At 39.3% G+C, this 24569-nt stretch overlaps 1 protein-coding gene across 1 annotated transcript in view; it reads left to right on the plus strand.

Moving 5' to 3' along the window:
- The window catches only part of CLNK (cytokine dependent hematopoietic cell linker), a gene marked incomplete at both ends in the record, with an annotated part of 101109 nt that overhangs the window by 14645 nt on the left and 61895 nt on the right, over nucleotides 1-24569 (plus strand). Inside the window, 3 exons of the mRNA XM_082654032.1 lie at nucleotides 9045-9082; nucleotides 21599-21740; nucleotides 23007-23104. Of these exons, the coding sequence (XP_082510158.1) occupies nucleotides 9045-9082; nucleotides 21599-21740; nucleotides 23007-23104 (278 nt within the window). The remainder of the gene's footprint in view (nucleotides 1-9044; nucleotides 9083-21598; nucleotides 21741-23006; nucleotides 23105-24569) is intronic.

Below are 24569 nucleotides of genomic sequence, written 5' to 3' on the forward strand. Positions count from 1 at the left end.
GAGGGAATTAGGATCCCACAAGCTGTGTGGCCCATAATAAAAGAGAGATAAATAAAAGAGAGAGAGAAATACAGGAAGTGTGCAAAGAAGCAATAGATGCATTGGGAGTGATGTCATCTGCAAATCAATTCACAGGATTCATTATAGCACATGTTGGAGAATATAAGCAGCACCCAGCCACCCAGGGTGGCTTGCACAGCAGGGAGGAGAAGGAGGAAAAAGCAAAATCAATGCTGCAAGTAGGAATATAAATAAGAGACAAATGAGCACCCAGCTCTAATCCCTCTTGCAGAACGTGTTTTTCTTCTGAAGCTTCTCAGGTCCTAAGAAATGTTACATTCTCTCAAGGTAGATGTTTCCAAACTGTACTGAGTCCTTGGTGTCAAAAGTAGCCCCCCTCCAACTACTTGTCACCTCTCAGACCTTCCTACCATCCACTTAAAGTCTTGGGGGGACTGTAGAGAATTCTAAAGGGGATGGTGCTTGGAAATGAGGTTGCTAACCTGATTTGGTGACTGGTGAATTATAAATGTGACCTGTACCCCTCCCCCTTTGGGCTCATTCTCCACCTGCCTTAAGGTAGAAAAAAAACTGACAGGGGGGATTCCATTTCATTAACAACATTCTAGAGACACAAGCAGGGAAAAGAAAACAAATCAAAACCCCCCAAAAGTCAACTGAGATAAAGCTGCCCAGACCTGCCCATAGGCACTCAGATCTGTACCCTGACAAAAATACTTAGCAAACCACACCACCCCAGCCTATGCAAGCTTAGGCGCCAATACCAGTGTCTACTACACTATAACAAAACTGATATAATTAAAGATGCACATGATGATTTACATAAGAGACTGCTCATCGTGGTGCTATTTATAACATTCCCAGATACTTTAAAGTTGTTTGCAATTTTTTACCATGGGATTTGTTGAAAATGTGGTAGGGCATCTATATGAAAGAATATTACATAGCCATTAAAAATGATGACGTTGAAGCATATTCAGTGATGGGTATGTTATAGCATGCTATTATATGAAAGGGCAGGCAAGAAAACAGTGTGCATACATTTTGATCATATATACATAGATTATGTCATGTGTGTATGTGTTGTTAGTGATTTTCTGTAATCAAATATTTATAGTTGTTATCTTGGTATGGGGACGTTATAGTGATTTTTATTCTCCTCTTTTTTGCTTACCTGTATCTTATAATTTTTCTACAGCAGCATTTTTTTGTATACTAAAAACAATCTATCAAAAAAAAATTCTCTAGGCCTGGAGAAGACAGACACATATTCAAACTTGGACAATCTGTCTGTCAATACCAACATCTTCTATGAAGTTGATATATAGAGAACAGGGTCATGTTTTTCCGTAAAATAAACTCGGGAGATTTTCTCCTTCCACTTAATAAAAAATGAAATTGAGAGGATAGCCCTATTTAGAAAGTGAGGTTTTCTGTCTTAAGTTACCACACACAATAAAAACTGATAAAGATGTATATTGGTTGACTCAGACAGACAAGAAATTTCATTTTGTCCAGGAACACTTGTTTTGTTTTGTTTTTTCCTAAGGAAATCAATCTCTTTTTTTTAATTTATTTATTTTATTTATTTATTTTTGGCTGTGTTGGGTCTTTGTTGCAGCGCACCAGCTTTCTCTAGTTGCGGCGAGCGGGGGCTACTCTTCGTTGCGGTGCACAGGCTTCTCATTGCTGTGGCTTCTCTTGTTGTGGAGCACAGGCTCTAGGCATGCAGCTTCAGTAGTTGCGGCGCATGGGCTCAGTAGTTGTGGCTCGCGGGCTCTAGAGTGCAGGCTCAGTAGTTGTGGCACACGGATTTCATTGCTCTGCAGCATGTGGGATCTTCCCGGGCCAGGGCTCGAACCCATGTCCCCTGCATTGGCAGGCGGATTCTCAACCACTGTGCCAACAGGGAAGCCCAGGAAATCAATCTTAAACGTTGGTTTTTCCCACTTCTAAAAGAAAAATTAATACAAATTTTAGGACTAGAGGGAGGAAAGGCGGGTATGGAATATGTGAGCATCCAGTGCCTCCTTCTGGCCATTTCTAGATAATTCAGTACCTGTGTTAATTTATCAGAGGCTGGTTCTCTCCAAGATGTTGAGGAAATTGGTGAACAGAAACAAATTGAAACGTTAACAGTTGAATTGCAGGGAAAAGGTGTCCACCCAGTTCTTGTAAGCACAAGCCAGTACTCAAATCATCTAAGGTTGATATGCCCAAGGATTTACAATGTCTTCACAATTCATCATGTATCAGAATGACAGCAGTGAAAAATGCGTCTCATCAAGCCCACGCCAGGGTTTATGCTTTGGTAGAGCTATAGTGAGGCCAGAGAATCCTTACCTTTAACACGATAATTCTAATTCAGGTAGTTCTAGGACAGTCTTTTGAGAATCATTGACTGAAGCAAAAACATATATAGATAGGTGGATGAAAACTATCAAAGCTGTCTCCACCAAGAGGCAGCTGCCTTAACTATCACTGTTCATTCATCCATCCATCCATTCATTCAACCAATTGTGGTAGTTTCTTAATGTGACAGACACTCTAACCAGCTTTGGCCACAAGCTTTTAAAAAAGGAAATAAAAATGAAAATTTCTGGGGACTCAGCTAGTCTGAAATTCTAAAACTGTGCTCTACAGATGAGGAAACTAAGAACTAGAAAAGGGAAGTGAATTTCCAAGAGCCATCTAGTGAGAACATTAAGCCTGTTCTCACAACTCCCAATACATGTTTCCCATGTAACTGTGAGTTTAGACTATTTATGACTTGGAATTCACAGTTTATAATCTTCAGATCAAGAGACTGTGGTTCAGTGAATAAAACCAAAATTCCCGGAAGTGCTAGATGACTGAGCTGATAGATACATAGGTAGATAGATAGATAGACAGATAGATGATAGATGACAAAGTCAATATATAATAGATATATAACATACATACATTATATGTGTGTATATATATTCTATATCTCTATTTCTGTCTCTTTCTTTCCCTTCCTACTTCCCTCTTTTCTTCCCTTTTCTTTCTCTGCTCCCCTTGACTATACAAGTCATAGTCAAGGCTTATTGGACATCATAATCCTTTACTCAGAGACAGTGAAAATAACTCTAGGTAAATTCCTTCCTGCCTTTCCCTATAACCATGGATCGATGCCAAGCTGAAGATGTTCGAAAGTTTGGGAACTGCCAGGGTAAAGAGTGTAAACTATCCTACTCCACCATAGTGAGAGGAAGATCAGGCCAATGCCCTCCATCCCCAAATACTTTCAAGTTTTTAAAAGATAAAAATGGAGAAAGGCAGCATCTTGTAGAGGAAAGAACCAAGGGCTGTAAGTGTGGAGCTCAGAATTTGTATACTGGTTCTCTCATGATACCAGCAAGCTCTAGGATCTGTGAATGAGAGAAAATGAAAAGAAACTAACATAACTTTGTGCCAGACCTTTTATAAACTTATCTAATTTAGTTGTAAGGTACAGATTTTATTATCCTTGCTGTATAGATCAGCTAAATGAAGCCCAAGTGAAGTTAGGGAACTTGTAAAGACACCAGTAGTGTAGAGCTCAGATCCATCATAGCACACATGTTAAGTTAGGCACCAAATATTGTCAGCCTCGGTTTTCTCAGTCACTGAATCCCAGAGCTTCACGGCTAGAAGGGACCTCAGCTTGAAGAACCCTTCTGAAGAACTGACTGGTGCTCGTCAACACAGCTGAATGTTGGAAAAGGCACATACTTTGTTTGAAAATGGGCACTAAATAATGACCAAGATATAGATCTGAAGATCTAAAGATCTGGATTGAGTGAAAAAGATTTGGCCATGAAGTTGAACTTGAGAAGACATGAAACACAGAACACAGCAATTCCTTAGTGGCGCACTGAGCCAGGGAGTTACTTATATACGCTTCTCAACAGCTATTTGGGGTAGATACTCTTATTCCCACCCGGCTTACAAGCTTGCCTGAGGTCACACGGCCAGAAAGTGAAACGGCCAGGATTTGAACCTAGAACTTCTCATTCAGCTTCTGTGAAACATGTGTCCATGCCTTTGCTCAGAGGCTCTGCTACGTTATTGGTGAGCACCAAGACTGATTAAAAAAAAACATTTAAGACCGCAAGACACTTTAAAAAAGAAATCGTGGGGCTGAAACATGACACATGTTTATGTATTTTTTTTATGTAAGTCAAGACCAGACGCAAGCAGTCTAAGGCTGTTTGGCAACTCTTCTCCTCAGGGTCCTCAGAGACCCTGCCCCTCCTGCATCCCTCCCCGCCTCGAGTTGGCCTCCATACCATCGCCTAAAATAGTGATGTCTGCGCTCTGGGCTGCAGGAGGGATGAAGGGAAGGAGAAGAAGGAATGAATGCTGCACAGTAACTTCCCTCAAGAAAGTTTCCTGGAAATGGTGAGTTGATTTTCCACCTCTTCCATCAACCAAAACTTGAACTCATGCCCACATGAAGATTAGGACAGGTAATAAGGACTTACTCAAGGTGGCCATGTACCCAGCCAATCAGGAGGAGTTCTAGTACAGAGAAGCAAGGGAAAAATGGATATGCGGAGACACAGTGGTCTCTGCTCTGGAGCACTTAGTGACGGGAAGTTGGGATTCACTGGCCTCTTGTTTTTTTCTACATATTTATAAGTCCAGCTAGCAGCCTCTGGAATTGGAGGCAACCCTAACCCTCACCATTCCTCTCTCCCCCTGTGCCTCTCCCTCTGAAGTTTCATGACTGAAATGAAAGCAGAAGCGGGTTTCGCTTGGGGAAACTGTCTGGTTTAGAAATACAGTCATCTGAAAGGCCTGTTAACTCATTTCCCTTCCTAGAGAAACAGAAAGTTCTAGAACTCTGCAGGCTTCCTACTTTTACCCTTCTTCTCACACCAGGGAAGCATATTCTCTTCATGGGACTAGTTCGGGATTTTCTTCACCTTTGCCTATCCCATGGCAATGGCACTTGGGTGCTCAGCCAGCTACCCTGCCCCTTTAAAGGTACTAAATGGGGACGTAGACAAGGCACCAGCCTTGCACCTCCAGGGGTTTAAGTTCATGGAAGTGTTTATACGTGAAAATAGCCTGAGAGTCTCTCTTCCTCACTTTATTTAACTCACATGGCTCACCTTCCACTGGACAAGAGTGAGAGCTTCTATGTCACTAATTCTCAGACTTCTGAGACCAGAATAAGTATCACCATAGGAGCTTGTGTAAAAAGCAATTGATTTGTTCTGGGGCCCAAGTTTGCTTTCTTTCTTTCTTTTTTATAAAGCATCCAAGATGCCAATGGTCAGGGGACCTAAATTTGATGGGCATTGGTTGTACACCTTTGTCACACCTCTGCAGGCATGAGGTGTCCATGTTCACGACTAAAGTCTGGGGTAATTGCCTCTGTCAGTCAGGAAACCCCCCGAGCTTTACATGACACATATTCATCTTCACTTCCCCCTTAAAAATAACTGTTAGGGAAATGTTGCCTTTTGTAAAAAGATGTTTCCTTGAGGGTCACGTAGAAATCAGTTGTTCTCTGTGGCTGTTTGGTTCCAGAGGGCGATGAGGGACCCTCCACTGTCACAGCATCACCATCACTCTTCCAGGATGGTGATGTGGAAAGCTACTAAGCAGCTTCCCTCATCTTTCTAAAAAACGGCTCTCTCTGAGAAGCCAATCTATCCTTCAGTTCCAGGAAGACTCAAAGATTGGGAAGAATTTGGGGGACTGTTACTATGGTGAGGATCTGGGCCCAGCAAGAGGGAGCGCCAATCTCAAGTTCGCTCAGCAAGGGAGGGGATCAGGTTCTACTGAAAGTTCTGTCGCTGGTTCCAAGCTCTGGGTGTTTCCACAGCCGACTGTTCATTTATTGTCACTTACCATACACAGGGTTACAGGAGTGATCAAGAGCCTGGAATCTCACCACTGCCTCGGGGGAGACAAGCACCACCGTCTGTAACTGTGTGATATATTCATTGGCTTGCTTTGTTCTTACCTGCTAAGGAGAAGCTGAGCAGGGTGTATTCATCAAGGAGGACTAACATCTATAATGCATAAACTACAAACGTTAGTAGTTTAATAAAATAAAGGTTTATTTCTTGCTCACATCATAATCCAATGTAAACTGAAGGAGGTCTTTTTCCAAACATTCATTTGGGATTCACTCTCCTTTTACCCAGTGGTTTCCATCATCCCTGAGGGCCTTGGGGTCCTCTGCCTCTGGCCAGCCACTGAGGCAGGAATGAGAGGTGGAGAGTAAGCGGGCCAGCCTGGAGTGGAATCCGTCACACCTGCCTCATCCCAGTGTCCATAGCTCCATGCCAAGACCGCCCAGTGCAAGGGATGCCAGGAATTGTGCGCCAGCCGAGCGCCCACAGGAAGAGGAAAGGGGGTTTGGTGAGCACACAGCATTCTCACCACTGCCAGGCGCCTGAGCTAGTGATGACCGGGGCTGGAAGGTGCTCTTTAATTTTTAGCTGAGATTGGTAGTCAGGGAGTGTCCTCCAGAGGAGATGACATTTCAGACACAGTAGGATGGGTGAAAAGTATCCAGGCCTGGGCAGAGCTGAGGAGAGAACTTTCTGGACTCAGGGACACATGCGACATCTCTGAGGTAGATGTACTGGATGAACTTAAAAAGAGGCTGATATGGTTAGAGCTCAGAGGAGGAAGAAACTAGAAAGAGATGAGATCAGAAACAGGCCAGGCGGCAGGCTGTGCTGGCCTCTGGGAGCAACGGCAGGGAATCTGGACTATGTTTCATGGGCCATGAATGACACGTGCTGATTTACAGTTTTAAAACTATGCTTTTAAAATTGCATTTGCAGAACTCTGCATTGTTCATAACACAGGTAGGTACTGAGGGAGATAGAGATAAAAGATCATTCCTTCCCTATAGAAGGGCAGTGGACTTAAACAGCAAAGAAGTAATCAGACGCTGCTTCTTTTTATTTGCATAACGGTGAGTAAAACAGAAAATGACGGCTGTAACTGATTCAGTGAGATTACAGTGACCTGTAGTGGTCAGAAAGTGAAGCCCCAGGAGGATCTCAAAGTTTACTGAGCATTTTGGAAAACAAAATGGAGGAGGCAGGGACTCCAGGTGGAACCAACACGAGCAAAGACCCAGAAGTGGCACGCAGCATATTTGGGGAATCCAGGAGGGTCTGAGACTGCAATGCTGCTGAAAGAAGAGATCCTCACAGCTCTGCATGAGAATGTGGGTATAATGACTATGTTCAATGAAGCCAATATCCTAAAATGAAATGATATTGAACCCTGAATTAGACAGTGGAGCTGCTCTCCTAGATCACAAGTGCCAGAGCGGATCCCCAGTAAGTCTGTGCTCATTTGTGCCTGCCAGACCAGCTGGTGTTTAATGGGTGACATTATTAATTTAACTCAATTCATGAGAGAGTACAAATTGCTAAAGGGCTGGAAAACCTGTAGGTTTCTCTGCCAGGGATCTCACTATGGGTGTAATTGTGCTGGGACAGGGAGATGTTATTAGTGCCCCAGGGTAGTGTTTGCTGCTGGTCCTACCACCAGAATAGACTGTAACTGGTGGCAGGTGCAGACAGGATTCTCCTCCTCCTGGCTCATTATCTCAAGGAGATTAGCTCTGGCTTAACATTTCCCCCATGCACTGGTCCTAGGAAAATTCCATAGAACTGTGTTTCCACTGAGCCAAAGTTTCATTAATTTATACATTACACCCTACAGAAGACTTTGGCATGCTGGCACAAATTCACAGCTATTAATTTTGTATTTTGGTATGGGAAGAGAATTCAGGGTGAAAGGACAAAATTTAAGAACATGATGAAGCCAGACCAAAAGGTAGAAATACACATCATACCATGGTCCTCTGCACTATTTGGACGCAGCCTAGAGATTTGCCCTGAGAGTCTTAACAGCTAAAGGAGGAAGGGAAATGTGATCTCTTTTAAGATTGATGCTTTCCATTAAATCAAAGCAAAGAAGTGTGCAGCTTCTGGTCCTGAGACCTACTAGAAACTTCTCATATATATGCTAATAAAGAGAACATGATAAGAACATTTTCTGCCTACAATGTTCCCAAATTCAGACTAACAGCATGAAATTATACTGCAATTTAGGAAAATGAAGTGTATGAGGAAGCAAAAAAACCTGCAGGTCATGTGAGCAATTCTTTGGTGGTTTTGCATAATCTGAGGGTAAAATGTAAAACATCGAGCACTGAGTACACCAGATGACCTTCTGGCAATCTTTCATAGAACAAGTCTAAGGGAGGAAGTTGAGTGTCAAGAAACATCTGCTGAACAAGATTTATTCATCAAACTCCTATCAAGAACTCATTTGGGGCTTCCCTGGTGGCGCAGTGGTTGAGAGTCCACCTGCCGATGCAGCGGACACGGGTTCGTGCTCCGGTCCGGGAAGATCCCACATGCCGCGTAGCGGCTGGGCCCGTGAGCCATGGCCGCTGAGCCTGCGCGTCCGGAGCCTGTGCTCCGCAACGGGAGCGGCCACAACAGTGAGAGGCCCGCGTACCGCAAAAAAAAAAAAAAAAAAAACTGATTTGGTGAAGAGTGCCCTGCACCTCAAGCCAGGGATAGATGAATAAGTAGATATGGTCCCTACTCTTAAAATATGTAGAGTCTGTTCAAGAAGACAATGTGTGGACAGATTATTGCAAATGCAATGTGTGCCAGAGGGCAAGGGGAAACACATGTGGTCATTGGCTGAGATGCTGCTGAGTCATCACTTTGGGTGCTACTGATTGGGGGGCAGCGTTCCTTCTAACATTGTTTCTCTTTCAACGAGAAGGTTAGCTTGCTGTGGAAAGGCTTCTTAGTCGGGTATTGATTCTCTTTCCTCCTTTTCCATCGCCCCTGTTATGTAAGAGCAGCTGATAGAATGAGAAGCATGGAAATGTGCACTTCATTTTGAGCAATTACAGTCAAGAAAAATTAATTGAAATGAGCACAAGATTTCTGGAGAAAAACAAGGGCCCAGTCTTCCCGATGTTTTGCAATAACATTTTGGTCTCTTTTTGTTGGCAGGCCAGTACCAGACTATTAATGAGCCTCTTCTTGATGGCGTAAGTCAGCTGCTTTCCTTACCTATTTTGTCAGTGTTTGATATTTACAAAGTAAGTGGCTTTTATCAAGGTACTTAGTGAATTTAAAACAATTAAACTTTTCCAAATGGCATAATTCCCTGGCAGAGAAAACTGCATTTCAGTTCTTGGGTAGAAAACTGTATTCCTACAATATATATAAATCAAATCATCATGCTGTATGTCTTAAACTTATACAGTGATGTATGTCAATTATTTCTCAGTAAAACTGGAAAAATAAATAAATATTGAGGCATTAATATAGAGAAAGGGAAAAACATTACATTTCCATTCCTCAACTATACAATAAAGACAAAAATTAACTCACAATGGCCATTGTGAAGATTGAATAAGGTGAAAATACCAACACATGGTGCTGGCAAGTGTGTGATGAGAAAATCACTTCCTAAAACTCATGGTGAAATTTTAAATTGCAAGAAACTCTTTGGAAAGCAATTTCATAATATTAACTAACAAATATAAAAGTGTCCATTTTCTTAGGTCCCATAATTCTATGGTTGGGAATTTAAATTAAAGAATTAAGCTAAAATTTGGATTAATATTTAAATACTCATTTATATTTTATAATATATTTTAAATGGCAATACACTAGGATCATGCTAAATATTCAATAATAGAAGAATCATTGAATGTATTATGATATATTCATATTATGAAGTCAATAATATTTACAAAGAAGTTTAATGACAAGAAAATTTTAAATTTATAACATGAAATCAGATATCTAATACTATAAATAATTTAATTGTTAAATTATAATTTACATAATTTGAATACTTTTAACTAACCTATCTATAGATGATAAATGGGATAGATAGAAATGATAGAGATAGATAGATGATAAATAGATGATAGATAGATAGATAGATAGATAGATAGATAGATAGATAGATAGATAGACAGACAGGACTTACCTGTAAAATCATTGGTTCTTTACTATTTGAAAGACTTCTTTAAGAATTTGGATTTCCCTGGTGGCACAGTGGTTAAGAATCCGCCTGCCAATGCAAGGGACATGGGTTCGAGCCCTGGTTTGGGAAGATCCCACATGCCTTGGAGCAACTAAGCCTGTGCGCCACAACTACTGAGCCCATGTGCCACAACTACTGAAGCCCACATGCCTAGAGCCCATGCTCCGCAACAAAAGAAGCCACTGCAATAAGCCCACACATGACAACAAAGAGTAGCCCCTGCTCACATCAACTAGAGAAAGCCTGCACGCAGCAACAAAGACCCAATACAGCCAAAAATAAAAATAAATAAGTTTAAAAAAAAATTAAATTAAAGCTATGGCTCTTCATCCCAGGACACACACTCACACACACATACACACGATGAATCAATCAGTCACAAAATATTTTATAAAGTATAAGGCTTATATATACTGAGCTTTTAGTAAGAACCCTGATAGTGACAGTAGACAGATACTAGATAGGTTAACAGATAAATAGGTGTAATGCATTATATTTAAAATAAAACTCTGTCCCTTTCTCTTTCTGGGAAAAAATAAACCAAAATATTTATATTTGGTCCTGGGGACAAGTTTCTGAGGGTCTGATGTAGATTCTCTTCAGACCTGGAGCGGTGGTTGCTGTTCCTGCTGGCGTCCCTTTGTGCCCTGAGCCCATGAAGTCTAGCAAGGTGACGGGATTAAAGATGGGCTCTGTCTCACATCTCCAGTTCTTCCAGCAGGTCCAAGGCTTTCCCAAAGAGACTATGCTCTGAGGAGTCTTGGTTGCCATGATAGTATAAAAATGATGTCCTTGCAAAAATGTCTATCTGTCAAATCCCAAAGGAGTCAAATACTGGTGCTTCAACTCAGAGCTCACTTCTGTGTGCAGTTCTGGAGGAGAACAGCCCAGTCACCTCACTCACTTTGCCAGGTCAATTGTGAAAACTCCTGGAGTGCACCTCCCAGCATCTTTGCTTTGCCATGGGCACTCAGCTCCGCTGATACTCAGCACGTCAACTAGAGAGAAGGGATCTAACATGTCCTGAGCTCCTGTCATGGGCAGGCACCAAAGTAGAACCTTTATATACAATTTGCTCAATTAATCTCTGACTGCAACCAAATAAGGTAACTTTAGCTTTCTCCAATTTACAGACTGAAGTAAGGGAGGTTAAGTAACCTCCCCAAGGTCATAAAGTGGACTCACAGTTTAGATCTAGGATAGGATGACTCCATCTTGGATCCATGCTAACACTAAGCAGACCAGTCTCACCTGGTTTCCCATCCAAGGACTCCCAGTCTGATCCCTGCTTACCTCCTGAGACCTGACCAAGTAGGCAGGGTTTCAGGGCTATAATGACCTGTTGCTGGGGGCACAGCATGAGCGCAAATATGCAAATGTTTCTACTCCAACTTTGTGTTCAGTGACGTAATCTTTTTCCTTTGGGTCACCAAGCTCTCCCCTTCTAACCTGTTCCTGCTCTTAAATCACTATGTCACTCCCTGGTCTCCTGCACCTGAACTCCTTACGTTTGATAAACGGGCCCTTCAAAACTTGCCTAATTCCTCTGTTCATGTAAGACTCAAGCCTTGCTTTCCATAGGAAGCACTTGGGAAAATCAAGGGCTAGCACATTGAAAGTCAAAATTGTTGTCTTCAGTGGGTCCATCTCCTTCTTCATGCTGTCCCATGAAGAACACAGATTTACTAAATTGCACTCTATACCTCTTCATTGAATGAGCAGAGTTGCCTTGAGCCGAAGTGGAGCCCAAAATGTCCTCCAGATAGGGGCCTGGTGAGGTCCCCCCATGCTATTGCTTACCTGGAAAGCAGACTCATCCTGTAACTAGTCTTTACTTTTACCAAACTGCTTTGATAGAGTGATGATAAAAAAAAAAGACATACACTTGGAAGCTTGGGACTACAAAAGCACTTGTCTAAATATATTTCAGAATGAGAATAATGCCAACCTAGAATTTAAACTCAAGCCTATCTAATTCCAGGTTCCTACACTATAGTAAAATCACCTCATAGATATTTCTGCTTATACAATGAAATAGAGTACAGAAAGCACCTAACACATATAAAGTACTTAACAAATATTAGAGAGACTTTAAAGGGAGGAGAACAAACCATGATTGGTGACCTTCTCTTATCTCAAGCTTTTTTTAATAGTAGTTGTTATTACAGTAGCAGTCATAATAATATTTACAACTAGTGCTTAGTGAGTGCTGACCATCAGGTATTTTGCTAAAAATTTTACATTCATGATCTCAGTTAAGACACTTCTGGTTGAGTATGATGTTAACTGTGGGTTTGTCATATATGGCCTTTATTATGTTAAGGTATATGCCTCCTATACTCATTTTATTCAGTTTTTATCATAAACAGATGTTGAAACTTGTCAAATACTTTTATGCATCTATTGAAGTCAATATGTGATTTTTTTATCCTTCGTTTGGTTAATGTGGTGTATCGTGTTGATTGATTTGCAGATTGAACTATCCTTGCATCCTTGGAATAAATCTCATTTGATCGTGGTGTATGATCCTAATGTATTGTTGTATTTGATTTGCTCATTTTTTCTTTAATATCTTTATTGGAATATAATTGCTTTACAATGGTGTGTTAGTTTCTGCTTTATAACAAAGTGAATCAGCTATACCTATACATATATCCCCATATCTCCTCTCTCTTGCATCTTCCTCCGAAACTCCCTATCCCACCCCTCTAGGTGGACACAAAGCACCGTGGCTGCTTCCCACTAGCTATCTATTTTACATTTGGTAGTGTATATATGTCCATGCCACTCTCTCACTTCATCCCAGCTTACCCTTCCCCCTCCACATGTCCTCAAGTCCATTCTCTACATCTGCATCTTTATTCCTGTCCTGCCCCTACGTTCTTCAGAACCTTTTACTTTTTTTTAGATTTCATATATATGTGTTAGCATACAGTATTTGTTTTCTCTTTCTGACTTACCTTCACTCTGTATGACAGACTTGAGGTCCATCCACCTCACTACAAATAACTCAATTTCATTTCTTTTTATGGCTGAGTAATATTCCATTGTATATATGTGCCATATCTTCTTTATTCACTCACCTGTTGATGGACATGTAGGTTGCTTCCATGTCCTGGCTATTGTAGATAGAGCTGCCATGAACATTGTGGTACATGACTCTTTTTCAAGTATGGTTTTCTCAGGGTATATGCCCAGTAGTGGCATTGCTGGGTCATATGGTAGTTTTGTTTTTAGTTTTGTAAGGAACCTCCATACTGGTTGTATCAATTTAAATTCCCACCAACAGTGCAAGGGGGTTCCCTTTTCTCCACACTCTCTCCAGCATTTATTGTTTGTACATATTTCCATGATGCCATTCTGACTGGTGTGAGGTGATACCCCATTGTAGTTTTGACTTGCATTTCTCTAATGATTAGTGATGTTGAGCATCCTTTCATGTGTTTGCTGGCAATCTGTGTATCTTCTTTGGAGAAATGTCTATTTAGGTCTTCTGCCCATTTTTGGATTGGGTTGTTTGTTCTTTTTTGATATTGAGCTGCACGAGCTGCTTGTAAATTTTGGAGATTCATCCTTTGTCAGTTGCTTCATTTGCAAATATTTTCTCCCATTCTGAGGGTTGTCTTTTCGTCTTTTTATGGTTTCGTTTGCTGTGCAAAAGCTTTTAAGTTTCATTAGGTCCCATTTGTTTATTTTCATTTTTATTTCTATTTCTCTAGGAGGCGGGTCAAAAAGGATCTTGCTGTGATTTATGTCATAGAGTGTTCTGCCTATGTTTTACTCTAAGAGTTTTATAGTGTCCGGCCTTATATTTAGGTCTTGAATCCATTTTGAGTTTACTTTTCTGTATGGTGTTAGGGGGAGTTCTAATGTCATTCTTTTACAAGTAGCTGTCCACTTTTCCCGGCACCACTTATTGAAAAACCTGTCTTTTTTCCATTGTATATTCTTGCCTCCTTTATCAGAAATAAGGTGACCATATGTGTCAAGGTTTATCTCTGGGCTTTCTATCCTGTTCCTTTGATCTATATTTGTGTTTTTGTGCCAATATCATAAGTCTTGATTACTGTAACTTTGTAGTATAGTCTGAAGTCTGGGAGCCTGATTCCTCCAGCTCCGTTTTTCTTTCTCAAGATTGCTTTGGCTATTTGAGGTCTTTCTGTTTCCATACAAATTGTGAAAATTTTCGTTCTAGTTCTGTGAAAATTGCCATTGGTAGTTTGACAGGGATTGCATTGAATCTGTAGATTGCTTTGGGTATTATAGTCATTTTCACAACGTTGATTCTTCCAATCCAAGAACATGGTATATCTCTCCATCTGTTTGTATCGTCTTTAATTTCTTTCATCAGTGTCTTATAGTTTTCTGCATACAGGTCTTTGTCTCCTTAGGTAGATTTATTCCTAGCTATTTTATTCTTTTTGTTGCAATGGTAAATGGGAGTGTTTCCTTAATTTCTCTTTCAGATTTTTCATCATTAGTGTATAGGAATGCAAGAGATTTCTGTGCATTAATTTTTATCCTGCTACTTTACTAAATTCATTGATTAGCTCTAGTAGTTTTCCGGTAGCATCTTTAGGATTCTCTATGTATAGTATCATGTCATCCGCAAACAGTGACAGCTTTACTTCTTTTCCAGTTTGGATTCCTTTTATTTCTTTTTCTTCTCTGATTGCTGTGGCTAAAACTTCCAAAACAATGTTGAATAATAGTGGTGAGAGTGAACAACCTTGTCTTGTTCCTGATCTTAGAGGAAATGGTTTCAGTTTTTCACCATTGAGAATGATGTTGGCTGTGGGTTTGTCATATATGGCCTTTACTATGTTGAGGTAACATCCCTCTATACCGACTTTCTGGAGAGTTTTTATCATAAATCAGTGTTAAATTTTGTTGAAAGCTTTTTCTGCATCTATTGAGATGATCATGTGATTTTTCTCCTTCAATTTGTTAATATGGTATATCACATTGATTGATTTGCATATATTGAAGGATCCTTGCATTCCTGGGATAAACCCCACTTCATCATGGTGTATGATCCTTTTAATATGTCGCTGGATTCTGTTGCTAGTATTCTGTTACGGATTTTTGTATCTATGTTCATTAGTGGTATTGGCCTGTAGTTTTCTTTCTTTGTGACATCTTTGTCTGATTTTGGTATCAGGGTGATGGTGGCCTCATAGAATGAGTTTGATACTGTTCTTCCCTGTGCTATATTTTGGAAGAGTTTGAGAAGGATAAGTGTTAGCTCTTCTCTAAATGTTTGACAGAATTTGCCTGTGAAGCCATCTGGTCCTGGGCTTTTGTTTGTCAGAAGATTTTTAATCACAGTCTCAATTTCAGTGCTTGTGATTAGTCTGTTTATATTCTCTATATCTTCCTGCTTCAGCCTTAGAAGGTTGTGCTTTTCTAAGAATTTGTCCATTTCTTCCAGGTTGTCCATTTTATTAGCATATAGTTGCTTGTTGTAATCTCTCATGATGCTTTGTATTTCTGCAGTGTCGGTTGTTACATCTCCTTTTTCATTTCTAAATCTATTGATTTGTGTCTTCTCCCTTTTTTTCTTGATAAGTCTGGCTAGTGGTTTATCAATTATGTTTATCTTCTCAAAGAAACAGCTTTTAGTTTTATTGATCTTTGCTATTGTTTCCTTCATTTCTTTTTCATTTATTTCTGATCTGATTTTTATGATGTCTTTCCTTCTGCTAACTTTGGAGGGGTTTTTGTTCTACTTTGTCTAATTGCTTTTGGTGTAAGGTTAGGTTGTTGATTTGAGATGTTTCTTGCTTCTTAAGGTAGGATTGTATTGCTATAAACTTCCCTCTTAGAACTGCCTTTGCTGCATCCCATAGGTTTTCGGTCATCGTGTTTTCATTGTCTTTTGTTTCTAGGTATTTTTTTATTTCCTCTTTGATTTCTTCAGTGATCTCTTGGTTATTTAGTAGTTTTCCTACAGATTTTTTCCTGTAATTGATATCTACTCTCATAGCATTGTGGTCAGAAAAGATGCTTGACATGATTTCAATTGTCTTAGATTTACCAAGGCTTGATTTGTGACACAAGATAGATCTATCCTGGAGAATGTTCCATGAGCACCTGAGAAGAAAGTGTATTCTGTTATTTTTGGATGGAATGTCCTATAAATATCAATTAAGTCCATCTTGTTTAATGTATCATTTAAAGCTTGTGTTTCCTTATTTATTTTCATTTTGGGTGATGTGTCCATTGGTGAAAGTGGCATGTTAAAGTCCCCTACTATGATTGTGTTACTGTCGATTTCCCCTTGTATGGCTGTTAGCATTTGCCTTACATATTGAGGTGCACCTATGTTGGGTTCATAAATATTTACAATTGTTATATTGTCTTCTTGGATTGATCCCTTGATCATTATGTAGTGACCTTCTTTGTCCCTTGTAATAGTCTTTATTTTAAAGTCAGTTTTTTCTGATATGAAAATTGCTACTCCAGTTTTCTTTTGATTTCCATTTGCATGGAATAACTTTTTCCATCCCCTCACTTTCAGTCTGTATGTGTCCCTAGGCCTGAAGTGTGTCTCTTGTAGACAGAATATATACAGGTCTTGTTTTTATATCCATTCAGCCAGTCTGTGTCTTTTGGTTGGAGCATTTAATCCATTTACATTTAAGGTAGTTATCAATATGTATGTTCCTATTACCATTTTCTTAACTTTTTTGGTTTTGTTATTGTAGGTCTTTTCCTTCTCTTGTGTTTCCTGCCTAGAGAAGTTCCTTTAGCATTTGTTATAAAGCTGGTTTGGTGGTGCTGAATTCTCTTAACTTTTGCTTGTCTGTAAAGGTTTTAATTTCTCCATCAAATTTGAGTGAGATCCTTGCTGGGTAGAGTAATCTTGGTTGTAGGTTTTTCCCTTTCATCACTTTAAATATGTCCTGTCACTCCCTTCTGGCTTGCAGAGTTTCTGCTGAATGATCAGCTCTTAACCTTATGGGGATTCCCTTGTATGTTATTTGTTGCTTTTCCCTTTCTGCTTTTAATATTTTTCTTTGTATTTAATTTTTGATAGTTTGATTAATATGTGTCTTGGTGTGTTTCTCCTTGGATTTATCCTGTATGGAACTCCCTGTGCTTCCTGGACTTTTGACTATTTCCTTTCCCATATTAGGGAAGTTTTCAACTATAATCTCTTCAAATATTTTCTCAGACCCTTTCTTTTTCTCTTCTTCTTCTGGGACCCCTATAATTCGAATGTTGGCGCGTTTAATGTTGTCCCAGAGGTCTCTGATACTGTCCTCAATTCTTTTCATTCTTTTTTCTTTATTCTGCTCTGTGGCAGTCGTTTCCACTATTTTATCTTCCAGGTCTCTTATCCATTCTTCTGCCTCAGGTATTCTGCTATTGATTCCATCTAGAGAATTTTTAATTTCATTTATTGTGTAGTTCATCATTGTTTGTTTGCTCTTTAGTTCTTCTAGGTCCTTGGTAAATGTTTATTGTATTTTCTCCATTCTAGTTCCAAGATTTTGGATCATCTTTACTATCATTACTCTGTACTTTTTGTCAGGTAGACTGCCTATTTCCTCTTCATTTGTTTGGTCTGGTGAGTTTTTACCTTGCTCCTTCATCTGCTGTGTATTTCTCTGTGTTCTCATTTTGCTTAACTTACTGTGTTTGGGGTCTCCTTTTCACAGGCTGCAGTTTCATAGTTCCCGTTGTTTTTGGTGTCTGCCCCCAGTGGCTGAGGTTGGTTCAGTGGGTTGTGTAGGCTTCCTGGTGGTGGGGATTGGTGCCTGTGTTCTGGTGGATGAGGCTGGATCTTGTCTTTCTGGTGGGCAGGACCCCGTCTGGTGGTGTGTTTTGGGGTGTCTGTGACCTTAATATGATTTTAGGCAGCCTCTCTACTAATGGGTGGGGTTGCGTTCCTGTCTTGCTAGTTTTTTTGGCATAGGCTGTCCAGCACTGTAACTTGCTGCTCGTTGAGTGGAGTTGGGTCTTAGCATTGAGATGGAGCTCTCTGGGAGTGCTTTTGCCATTTGATATTACATGAAGCCGTGAGGTCTCTGGTGGAACAATGTCCTGAACTCAGCTCTCCCACCTCAGAGGCTCAGGCCTGACACCTGGCCAGAGCATCAAGACCCTGTCAGCCACATGGCTCAGAAGAAAAGGGAGAAAGAAAGAAAGAAAGAAAGAAAGAAAGAAAGAAAGAAAGAAAGAAAGAAAGAAAGAAAGAAAGAAAGAAAGAAAGAAAGAAAGAAAGAAAGAGAGGGAGGGAGGGAGGGAGGGAGGGAGGGAGGGAGGGAGGGAGGAAGGAAGGAAGGAAGGAAGGAAGGAAGGAAGAGAAAGAAAGAAAGAAAATATAATAAAATACAATAAAGTTATTAAAATAAAGAATTTTTTAAATTTAAAAAATTTTAAAGTAATAAAAATGAAAGTGCAACCAAACCAAAAAATATATCTATCAATAGTAATAAGTGCTAAAAACTATAATAATAAAAAAAAAATGACAGACAGAACTCTAAGACAAATGGTAAAAGCAAAGCTATACAGACAAAATCACACAAAGAAGCATACAAATACACACTCACAAAAAGAGGAAAAGGAAAAAATGTATATATTTTTTGGGAAGTCTGAGGTCTTCTGTCAGTGTTCAGTAGGTTTTCTGTAGGAGTTTTTCCACATATAGATGTATTTCTGATGCATTTGTGGGGAGGAAGCTGATCTCCACGTCTTACTCCTCCTCCATCTTGAATGTCTCCTGGACTTTTGTTTTTGAAATGTTTTTGATTACTGCTTTAATCTGCTTACTAGGGATCAGTCTATTCAGAAAATCTGGTTCTTCATGATTCAATCTTGGAAGGTTATATAATTCTAAGAATTTATATCCATTTCATTTTGGTTATCCAATTTGTTGGCATATAGCTATTCATAGTAGTCTCTTATAATCTTTTGTATTTCTGTGGTATTTGTTGTAACTTCTCTTTTGTTTCAGATTTTATTTATTTAAGCCTTCTCATTTTTTCTTAGTATATCTAGCTAAAGGTTTGCCCATTTCATTTATCTTTTCAAAGAAGCAGGTCTTAGTTTCATTCATCTTTTTCTGTTGTCTTTTTTTCTCTATTTCATTTACTTCTGCTCTAATTTTTCGTATTTTCTTCCTTCTACTGACTTTGGGCTTTGTTTTCTCTTCTTTTTCTAGCTATTTTATGTATAAGGTTATATTATTTATTCAAGATTTTTCTTATTTCTTGAGGTAGGCCTGTATTGCTACCTTCCCTCTTAGTACTGCTTGGCTGCATACATAGGTTTTGGTATGTCATATTTTCATTTTTATTTGTCCTCATGTGTTTTTTTTTTTTATTTCTCCTTTGAATTTTTCCATTAACCCAATATTTGTTCAGTAGCATGTTGTTTAGTCTTATGTTCATTTGTCTATACAGGTTGTATCCTTTTCTTCTCCCCCTCATATTTTTGTTGCCACAAAAACTTCCCTTTTTATGTTGTGAGTTCATTACCAAATTTAAGTAGCTATAGTTATTTTTAATGTTTTTTCCTTTAACCTTTATGCTATAATTAAGTGTTTAACAACCTATTCTGATATAGAGTTGCAATTTTCTGATTCTCTCTCTTTATCACATTACTCAAAGTTTTGTATACTTTTACCTTTTTGTTTCAAGTAGAAGAGCTCCTTTCAACATTTCTTGTAAGGCAGGTCTAGTGGTCATGAACTCCCTCAGGTTTTATTGTCTAGGAAAGCCTTTATTTCTCCTTTATATCTGAAAGATAACTTTGCTGGATAGAGTATTCTTGGCTCACAGTTTTTATCTTTCAGTATTTTGAGTATGTCATTCCTTTCTCTCATGGCCTACAGAGTTTCTGCTGAGAAGTCTGCTGATAGCCAAATGGGAGTACCTTTGTAGGTTACTGTCTTTTTTTTCCCTGAGTGCCTTTATTACTCTTTCTTTATCATTGACTTTTGACAGTTTTAATATAATGTGTCTTGGAGAAGGTCTTTTTGCATTAAGATAATTAGGTGTTCTATTAGCTTCGTGGACTTGTATATCCAGTTCCTTCCTCAGGTTTGGGAAGTTCTCAGCTATTATTTTTTTAAATAAGCTCTCTACTCCTTTCTCCCTCTCTTCCTTTTCCGGTATACCCGCTATCTTATGGTGCTTTTTTCTAATGCAATCAGATAATTCTTATAGAATTTCTTCATTTTTTAAAAAAATCTTAGTTCTCTCTCCTCTTCTACCTGAATCATTTTTAAATTTCTATCTTTGAGCTCATTGATTCTCTCTTCCACATTATCTGCTCTATTCCCAGTGCTTTCTAATGTATTCTTCATCTCATTTACTGAGTTCTCAAGCTCCAGAATTTCTGTTTGATTATTTTTTAGAGTTTTAGTCTCTTTGGTAAAGTATTCCTTCTGTCATTGGTTTTATTCCTGAGCCCATTGAACTCCTTTCTGAGTTTTCTTATGGCTTGTTGAGTTTCCTCATGACAGCTATTTTTAACTCTACCAGTTAGATCACAGTCTCCTGTGACTTAAATTTGGTTTCTGGATAATTGTCATATTCATTTTGTGATACTGTGTTACCATGGTTTTTCATGGTGCTTGATGAGTTGTTCCTCTACCAGTGCATTTGAAATAGTAAACACCTCTCTTGTTTAGGTAAAACTTTGATTACTTTGATTCTAAGAGTTCCACAGATTGGTAATTAGAGACCTTTCTTTTGTTTTTCAGTAGGTGCTGCTATAGCACGTTTTTGTTTTTTCTTATCTGAGCTGCCTATTTGAGAATCAGCAGTTTCCACCCTCCACTGCCTCTACCAGAGATTTCACTGATGCCCATGTCATTGCAGCTTATGTCTCTGGGATCACTGGTGCCTTGCTGATGTCAATGTCACTGCTGCTACTGGCATCTTCATGTCCAGTGTTGCTTGAGTTATCAGCAATGCTACTGTAGCAAGGGATGGGGAGCCATGGGCAGGGGGTGCCAGAATCACACACACACCTGGTGTTTGCAGGTCCTGCTGCTGCTGCTGCTGCTGCTGCCCAGTTCCTTATGGCCATGGGCACCACTGTAGCCAGGAAATAAGATTCGTGTACCACCTCTGCTGCTGCCACCAGGTTTTCTGGGGGTCAGAATTATGGGCACCACCTCTACTGTTCCCCTGATTATACTCTCTCTATGTATTCCGATCTACCTACCTTCAGATGTACAAACATGTGGATCTCTCTGGAGTCCTGGTGTCTTGGGCAGAGGAACCTTTGTTGAGTTATGGATGTTTTACTAGTTGTAGATTGAAGGGGAGAGACAAAGGGAGTGTCTCACACCATCATAACGCTGATGTCATTCTAGGGATAACGTTAGAATTCTGCCTACTACAAGAATTTAACTGCCTCAGATCCCAGACTCTCAAATCTTTAACTCCAAGCTAAGAGAATCCGTATTACTCCCCTAGCTAGCATGGTAGTCTATAATCTTTGTCATTATTGTACCTTTCCTTGACTCACTCAAACGTTCCCTCCTTAGGGAAGGAAATTAGCAGCAGTCCTCGATGGAGCAGAAGGCCACACAGACGAGGACTATGAAGACCTTGAGTTTCACATGGTAGAAGCACAGCAATCAGTGAAAATTTTACCAGCCAGGCCTATAAAGGAATCTGAATATGCAGGTAACATTTGGGGGCTGAAATCTAAAAATGCATGTCCGTGCTGCAATAATGCATAGCAACTAAAGCTGCAGGTTCTGAATTAAACAGCTCTAGTTTAAAATCATGCCTCTATGTCTTATTAGCTGTGTGACCTTGAGCAAGCATCTAAAAATCATTTTCTCTATCAGAAAACAGGGTTCATAATAAGAGAACTTACCCCCAGCGTGTTTTTTGAAGATCACATGTATGATGCATGCTGAGTTCTCACCAGAGGACTTAACACAGAGTCAGAGCTCTGTGACTATTGGTTATTATTATCATGATGCTCATCTTGAGTCCTAGAAACAACTGATGAGCATGACAGAACATTGACCAGCAGGAATGTGGGCAACATCTCTGTTAAGACAAAGTTTGCATAGAGGAGATTACAGTAAAAGGGAAGACTTTTTAATATGGCTGACCTGTTTTGCCAGTAACCAGCATATGAGTGCAACTAGGGCATGGCAACAAAACCAAGCTTTTTAAGAGAAAGAAGAGCTTATTACAAATCCACCTTTGCCTCTTTCTAACTGGGGTGTTTTGGGCAGCTCCAGCAAGTTCTCTGAACATTAGGTAAAGCACACTGCTGTAAGGGAAAAGAGAAAGCATTTGTGATTTCTGAGAGCCTGATCTACTAAAATGACTCTACTGGGGAGAATCACCTTGTAAATAATAATGATATTCCTTTCTTCATTTACTCAGCAAGCATTTACTGAGTATGTACTGTGTGCCAGTTATCACATTAAGATTGATCAAGTGACATAAAGATAAACAAAGCATAATCCATGTTCTCAGGAAGGTCACAATCTAATGGCAGAAAGACAGGTAAACAGATAAGTATGATAGAATAAGTTAAGTAGATAATGTATATAATTATGTTAAGTATATAATTAAGCATATGTTAAGTATATGACATGGAAAAGAGAGCCAGGGTGGTGTGCAGGTGTCTAGGAAGATTTTCGAAGGGCATGACACAGCCCAAGCCTTGACAGATGAGTAGGATTCTCCAAGTGGATAAGAGAATGAAGAATGTTCAGGTCCAGACTTTGACATTTACGTGTATGGACCAAGAGAAGTGACTTCTCCTCTTTGAACCTCAGTCTCTTCATCCGTTAAGTGGAAGTAGAATTACTTGCCTCATACCTATATTGTGATGATTCAATGAGTTTGTAGATAGGCAAATAGTTTATAAATTATAATATGCTGAGCCATGTAAAGTATGAACTTAAACTTTTTCTCTTCTCACAGATACACGTTATTTCAAGGGTGTGATGGACACACCCCTTTCCTTAGATGCCAAGACCTCTATCCCCACAGACAGGCAAACCCGGATGAGGCTGGAAGAAGTGAGTAAAGGCTTGACCATATGAACCAAACATATGGAGAGCACATCCTAGCAGCCTAGAGCTTCCCCATCTCTCATTCCCAAGGCATCTTGTTAGGTGATGAGCAGGTCAAGCTCAGTGAGGTGCAGGGGGATTAGACTGGTGGGGTCATCGTCCTGTAGAGTAAGCCTAGAAGGGAGAAGAACATTTGTTGAAGATTTTCTGTGAGCCAGGCAACAGGCTTTCCCCTGCACCTCATCTAATGCTCATCCTGTTCTCCGGAAGCAGAATTTAAACTCAAAGCTTTTTGATAATAACATCATTTTGCCCAGATTTTAGGCCCAAAGATTCCAACTGCTAATTATGTGGTAATAAGTACAGTCAGCCTTCCATATCTGCCAGTTCCCCATCTGCAGATTCAACCAAGGATTTAAAAAACAAAAATTCCACAAAGTTCCAAAAAGGAAAACTTGAATTTGCCACACACCAGCAAGTATTTACGTAGTATATACATTGTATTTACAACTATTTACATAGCATTTACATTGTATTCGGTATTATAAGTAATCTGGAGATGATTCAACCAACCAAGGATTGAGTAGTACCATAGTATGTACTTAGTGAAAAAAATCCAAGTGTAAGTGGACCCACACAGTTCAAACTCGTGTTATTCGTGGGTCAGCTGTATACAGGAGTATGTGTGTAGGTTATTTCCAAATACTATGCTATTTCATATAAAGGACTTGAGCATCCACAGATTTTTATATTCATGGGGATTCCTGAAACCAATCCCCTACAGATACCAAGGGATGACAGTAAGTCAAACAACCTCTCTGAGCCTCTTTGTAAACCCATCTAAAAAATAAGAATAAAAATCTCTGCCATGCTTACTTCAAAAAGCTGTTGAGACCACAAAAGATAATCTTATGAAAATATCTTGTAAATGTAAATGCTCTAAACACATATAGAATTTTATTTGTAATAACACTTTTGCTAATGTTTAATTTTCTTAATGCATAAATGCATAAAATACAAATTAATCATCCCTGGGGGTGCAGGGCTATTAGTCATAACATTTTGGGTACATTTCATGTCAATGTTTTCTATGCTGATAAGTTTTGCACAAGGGAGTCCTTATTATATAGCATACACCAGTTTTCTTTCCTTTTCACATTAACTTTCAGTCATAAAACAATCTCTCATGTGACAAAACAAGCATTAATAAGCATAATCTTTACAGATACATCACTCCCCATTATAAGATTTTTAATTATTTTACTTAACCACCGAGTGAAAACATTTTAAATGGTTTTAGTACATATTGTTAAATTTCTTCCTGAAAAATCATTTCAATTTACCCTCCCGGAAGCCCTATGTTGGAATTTCCACCTCATAGAATTCTCACCCAAACTGGATATCACATTTTTAATCATAATTTAAAAAAACAAAAAAGAGACTTCACTGTTCTTTTTTTAAATCTGTAGCA

The sequence above is a fragment of the Grampus griseus genome (assembly GCF_964374135.1).
Source record: "Grampus griseus genome assembly, chromosome: 4".
NCBI classification, from domain to species: Eukaryota; Metazoa; Chordata; class Mammalia; order Artiodactyla; family Delphinidae; genus Grampus; species Grampus griseus.